Source organism: Amblyomma maculatum, chromosome 1 (genome assembly GCF_055883805.1).
Source record: "Amblyomma maculatum isolate TAMU_Amacu chromosome 1, ASM5588380v1, whole genome shotgun sequence".
NCBI lineage: Eukaryota > Metazoa > Arthropoda > Arachnida > Ixodida > Ixodidae > Amblyomma > Amblyomma maculatum.
This window is the reverse complement of record NC_139344.1, coordinates 132991164-132997163: the sequence shown is the minus strand read 5'-3', so window position 1 is coordinate 132997163 and position 6000 is coordinate 132991164. Positions and strand designations below refer to the sequence as shown.

General features: G+C 44.5%; 1 protein-coding gene across 1 annotated transcript in view; it reads right to left on the bottom strand.

Moving 5' to 3' along the window:
- Nucleotides 1-443: 443 nt before the first annotated feature.
- LOC146203957 (alanine aminotransferase 2-like) overlaps nt 444-6000 on the bottom strand; it is a 57907-nt gene continuing 52350 nt past the window's right edge. The window contains exons 11-13 of the mRNA XM_084603761.1: nt 5107-5262; nt 2485-2597; nt 444-543 (exon numbers count right to left, since the gene is read on the bottom strand). Of these exons, the coding sequence (XP_084459887.1) occupies nt 453-543; nt 2485-2597; nt 5107-5262 (360 nt within the window). The 3' untranslated portion in view covers nt 444-452. The remainder of the gene's footprint in view (nt 544-2484; nt 2598-5106; nt 5263-6000) is intronic.

Genomic DNA, 6000 nt, shown 5'->3' with positions numbered 1-6000 from the left:
TGTAGAATGCAGCACTCAGGCTTTCGCCTTTCATCAATTTAGCCGCCAAAGAGTCCTCGAATTTTTGTTTTTATGTGCCTGTCATCGCGCCAGTTTATAATGGTGCAGACAGGCGCCAAGTACCACATTTGTGTAGCTGGCACCATCCTGACTGGCCCAGGTCGCCCTTACCTGTGGCGGAAGCAGCCACAGGTAAGGGCGAAAGCACTGGCGGAAGCAGCCGCCAGGTGCAACCTTTTTTGAAGCATAAATTCACTTTTGTTCTGGTTCACGGCAGTTATTTCTGCTGGCTAAGCCGCAGTATTTCGGTAGCGTCTCTATACGTTTGTCCTTTTACCATGTAACCTGTATTCAGTGCACAAGACGGAAGTATGCATGCCTCTAAAACATCTTTTATTTTCTATATTTACAAAAAGAGTAGTTTTCACGTGAGAGCTTTTGCAGCGGCACATTCAGGAGTACTTTGCCAGAAATTCCTCATGGAATGATTCCAAGCGATCGAACAGCTCCACAAGCTTGTCTTTTGGCGGTAATATTGTGATTCTGCGAAGAGAAAAATGGATAAAACAAGGTAAAAGGTTAGAGGAGCGATAGGTAATATCATGAGCTTTCAAAAACCTGAACAGGTACCACACTCAGCAGGCGGCGTAGTTTCATTGCCTCCCAGGCATTCTTTCCCACCGCAGTTAGCCATCCTGACATGCGGGAAATCACCGACGCAAGTTTCAACAAGTGCCTTGGAAGCGGTACTTCTTTATTCTGAAACAATTTCTTTCCCATGCGTGGCATGACCAGGATCTGTGACTAGGATTTGCTAGTAAAAAGGGTGCTTCGAATTGATTATACAATAGAAAGAAAATTATGGTATACATGTGGAAATCGAACTCGGGCCACCGGCATGCGACGCTTCGACGTTTGAAGCTGAGTAAAGGCGCGTCTAGTGAATGGCGCAGTTGAACCAAAGTTGGGGCGGAATCCTAATACAAACGTAAGCATCAAAAGAAGCAGCAACAGGCCGTCAAACAACGAAACGTATAGGCACAAATGCTTTCGCATTATCGCAGGTTCTCTTCAAAATGCTTATATTAGTTGACATTGCAAATAGTGACGTATATCACCGAATAGAGCCACGGCATCTTCCAGGTTTCCCCGCACGGCACAGCACCTGGTACAAGGTGCGCTACGTTTAGGAGGCAGAAATGCATCTTTCGAAGAAGAACACAAACAGTAAAAAATTTTGCCGACAATTATGTTACTTCCTAAGGCGAAATTTGAGTGCAGCTCATCAGCTGTTTCACCTTTTTCAATAGATTGAGGCAAAGATTTCGAGCAAGACACGTATGTACAACTACACACAACCTTCTTTTTAATTTTTCACACGTATTCCTTCAAGAAACATTCCGCTAACAGTTCTTGACTGTCATGAAAGAAGCTTTGTGGTCGGAGAAATGAAGAGAACAATTAAGTTACGGGGAGGTTGCAGGAGGCAGCGCGTGGGCCCATAGGAACGTTGCGCGGCGAAGAAATAGCAGCGACTAACTAATGCTGCTGACGCCGCTAGCGAGTCAAGACAATGTGGCTCGGCGTTTCGGCTTGGGATGCACGCACCGTGATCCGCTGATAGCGAGCCGGCGCTTTGCCAACCGGAGAACACTGTCGCCGCCAAGCAGGAAGAGGGTGCGAGGGGTGGGAAGGGGGGGGGGGGGGTGTACACGCGCGGGGAACGGTGGTGGCAGGATCGCGCCCAGCAATCGGAGAACACGCGTGGTCGCCGCCAAGGAGGAACAGGGAGGGAAGAAGGAGAAGGAGCGCGCACTGCCCTAGTTGGGGAGCTGGTTACGAAGGGCAACGCAAACGCCGACACGGTACGTAGGAACGGGAGCCTGCATTCTAAAAGAGCTGCGTTCTAAAAGTTAAGGCTTCACTGCGTTTCTTGCCGGTATTAGGCATTACACCGAAGTGCCCGCAGGCAGAAGGAGCGTAAATTTGACTTAAGAACGAGGTTTTATAATTATACTGTCTTGTTAGTTGCGCTGTTGTTTTGCAAAGTCAGTCTGCATAGTTTCGCAGATGAGAGCATCATCTGGACTCTCCCTAAGCACATCATCCTTCGCAGAAGCATAAATGCATAGAGTGGCGGCTTTCATTGACGATTACGTCACTACTTCAAACGTTAGTTTTAAACACGCACCATTAGACCCTGTTTGTATACTGTATATACACGTGTGTGTGTCTGCTGACTGTTTCTGTGGAAGTGTGAAAAGTGAAGAGCAGCAGTGACCGGAACAAGGAATGAACAAATCCGAAAGGGCGGTGTACACCAAAGTTAAATTTGCTGCTATGAAATAGCAGAAACGTGAAAATGCGAGAATTCCGTAACGAATTACAAAAATCGCGCCTCTCAGGCTCGCTATTTTGGTTGCTCATGTTAGCGTGTGCAGCACACTTCGATCTCTACATGGAAGTTTTGCGAAAATCATTTACCTGATGTAGTACCTTGCTGGCAATCTCCCGAATGCCGATCCAGGTGTTACGCAGACACCTTTCTTTCGGAGCAGTTCTTCAGCATAAAAGACGTCTGCCTCTTTCCCCTGACTCTGCCGAAATAAATGTATGGAAGGCCCAGTAAAACGCACAAAAATGTAAGACATGGGCATGATATTGTTAATGCCCACTGTTAAGCTCACCAAATGTGAATGCACAAAACGCTCTTTTTCGCAGCATCCACCATGTCATTCATCTATGAACATCTTTAACCCATTCGCGAAATTCCATAAGACCGATCGCTTTGATAACAGAGATGTCTATTCCTTTCATTATTACACAAAGCAGACGTTTATATACCGATGTGTTAAAAATAATGTCTTTGTTGAGGTAATACAACAATTGTCGTTCAAATTTAAGCACTTCTGATCCCGTTCGTCCTTTGTCAAAGAGACAGACAAAACAACCCCATAGACGCAGCTGGGATAGGCCACTTGATAAGACAGACTCTAAGCCTGAATTAAAACTGAGAAAAATGAACTGCAACATCACTGCGGCCTAAACGTCGATTATGATTACATTGTACTTTGCGATAAGGTGGCTGAATAAAGCTCGATGCACCAGCCACCGGCCCGTATTCTCCTTCGTTCCGTTATGACGGAATAATGCTCCGTATGAGCTACGTTGTTCAGTTTTCTTCCTTCGAACACGGCTGGTCTTCCATTCGCTTGCCTCACCCGCATCTGCGTTCTTGCGAAGACGGCTGCGTGCAGCCGGCACAACCGCAGTAGATTTAATAAAAGTGTTAAACGCGATACGGCGTTTACAACTAAGGTGAAGGTTAAGTGTGCTCCTAATATTTTACCAACGTAAAGCGGTAACTCCACAATAAAGAACATTCCATGCGATAGCGGTGTCACCTCAGCGTGATGAGACGCGTTTTAGGAATTTTCCGGGTCGGTATTATTTGATGTGATGCTACACTGCATAGCACCGGCATGTTACGTTTACCAAACCAAAGAAACCAGCATCACTGTCCCATGTATAATGAAGCTACAGTCATGTGCACTGAGTGTTTTATGTCTGGCCTGTACCTGAGGACCTAGTGTTTATGTCCAAATAGTTTTATTGTTTCAATAAATTTTCTTTGGGCTTCAAAAAACAAAATTCAACTTTTTGTAGCGTATGCTCTCCTCGACGGGGCTTTGCGGGCTCATTTCGCACGACAAATGAGCCGGCACATGATCACACAGGAACTTCTTACGAAAGAGAGTGAATAACTTTACGTAGATGGTACTTCGATGGAAACATCTCGGCGAACTGATCTTCAAGGCGATCTGCATTTTTTTTTAAATTGACACTTGTTCCTCAAGCCAATATTTAATAATAAAACTAGTTGCCCTTTTCTTAATAATAAACTAATGTAAAATACTGCACACAAATCCCGGTGACTAAACGTCGCTCAATTGGTTTTCCTAGGCTAGGCAAGTCGAGCTGTCTGGCACATTCTGTAACTGTAAGGAAACTGTGGGACGTTGTAAGATAATTTATGAACATGTTGATAGAAATAGTCTAGGAATTCCATGACTAACACAACTGAAATTTTTGTGCGCTCCAAAATTAAAGTTGGCTAATGCCAACGGGGTGCGTTTTTCAGAATATTAAAGGCAACTATGAATAATTATGTAAGCTACTGCAATGAGCATATTGATAGAAGTGGCCGAAGCTTCTGATGCGTAGGATAAGTTGCTACTAAAGTTTGTGCTGAGCTCACAACGATGAATTGAAATGTCCCCGGAAAACTAATGGCGTACATTTTTAAAATAGCTAGCAAAACAGTTAGGCAGGTTTAGGCATATCGGTTTAATTAACTGTCGCGCGAAAGCGGTGGGAAGTTGGAGATGAAAAGCGCATTTAACACGCATTCTATTACGGTCAGCCTCCAGCCTGCCAGCCCTATTCTTCTGGTGATCATTTCACCCTATGATGCCGTCCACCAGGAGCGTGTGCAAGCAAATGGCTCGCAAGAGAAGAAAGAAGGCCGCATCGGTGACCCGGCAACGGCTGGCGTCACAGTTGGTATGACGACCAGCGACAGAGGCTCCATCGGTCGAACGCCTATCAGCCACAAAATGACCTTGAGGAAAGGCATGACTGGTTGAATGCTTTCGCACCAAATACTACAAGTCTGTCGAGGGTGGGTCTACGGATATATTGATTGTCATATTATTTATGCAATGTTTGAAAAAAGTTACGTTCAAAAACTCTTTCTCAGAATACCAGTGTCTAAAATTTCTAGGTTACATTTATCTAGAACGCTTGGTATACAGAGATCATTCAGTATTTCACACCTTTGGATATATTTGCATTGTGGGGCTCCTTCGAGACCGGTCTCAAAGTGTTGCTGCCAGCTTTCATGTGGCCATCCTGCGTCAGCTACACGGGCAAAATCTTGTTTCTTAAATTGCCTTCCTACCACCGTATATATAACTTTTTCGGAATCTATGTTTAGACCGCACCATTATTGTCAACAAAGCGAATGCCATACCGCCTCCAATTTACCAACGGTGGAGAGCAGCAAAATAAGCTATAAAATAAAGCACGAATTAATGATGCTCTTACCAATGCGTGTTCGACAGCTTTCTCAGGGATACGTATGCGTGGGTAGGCAGCCATAGTTGCGTGGACAGGACTGCACTCAATCCCTTCGATTGCGTTTAATCTGTGCTCCGCCAACTTGGCTCGTTCCGCTAGAGAATTGAGGATGGCCGCCTTCTCCTGCGAAGGAAGCATGTGCATTGTTTTCCCCTTTTTCGCTAAGCCGAGCTCAGAATATCCCAATGCGTGCTGAAAAAAGGCGGCATTGGTTTGTATATGGTGCTTTTGACAGTCTTTATAACAAAAGGCACGAACCTAGACGTTAGAGCGTGTGTCCAGGGAGCCACATAATATAGTTCAGACGTTGTGAACTCCAGAATGAAAAAGAAAAAAAAAATGTTTTGCAGTGCTACTAGAGTCGCAGTGATAAATGGTATTCAAATATATCAAGTAATCATCATAGCAAGTGCCGTTTTGACTACATATGCAGTCTTGGGACCGGTCATCGGTCTCCACTAGAGCAGTTCTGGCTCCCTGAAGGTTAACAGTGTAAAACATTAGGGATAAAAATATACGGCCATGATGTGATTTCCTACCCTGCTGTAAATCTGAAGCATACAAGATTCGGTAGTTTAGTGGCTATGGCGATTGGCTGCACAACGCTAGGGTGCGGGATCGCGGGTCATTCGTAGCAGCCACATTGAAAGAGAAGAAAGGCAAAATTGGGGCTCTTGTTCAGTGCCGTTTTAGTGGAAGGTAGAGCACTCCAGGACATCGATATTAATTCGCAGGTCTCCGTTACAGCATCTCCTACAACTCTAGTGCTGCTGTGGGACGATAAATCATATATATATATATATATATATATATATATATATATATATATATATATATATATATATATATATATATATATAT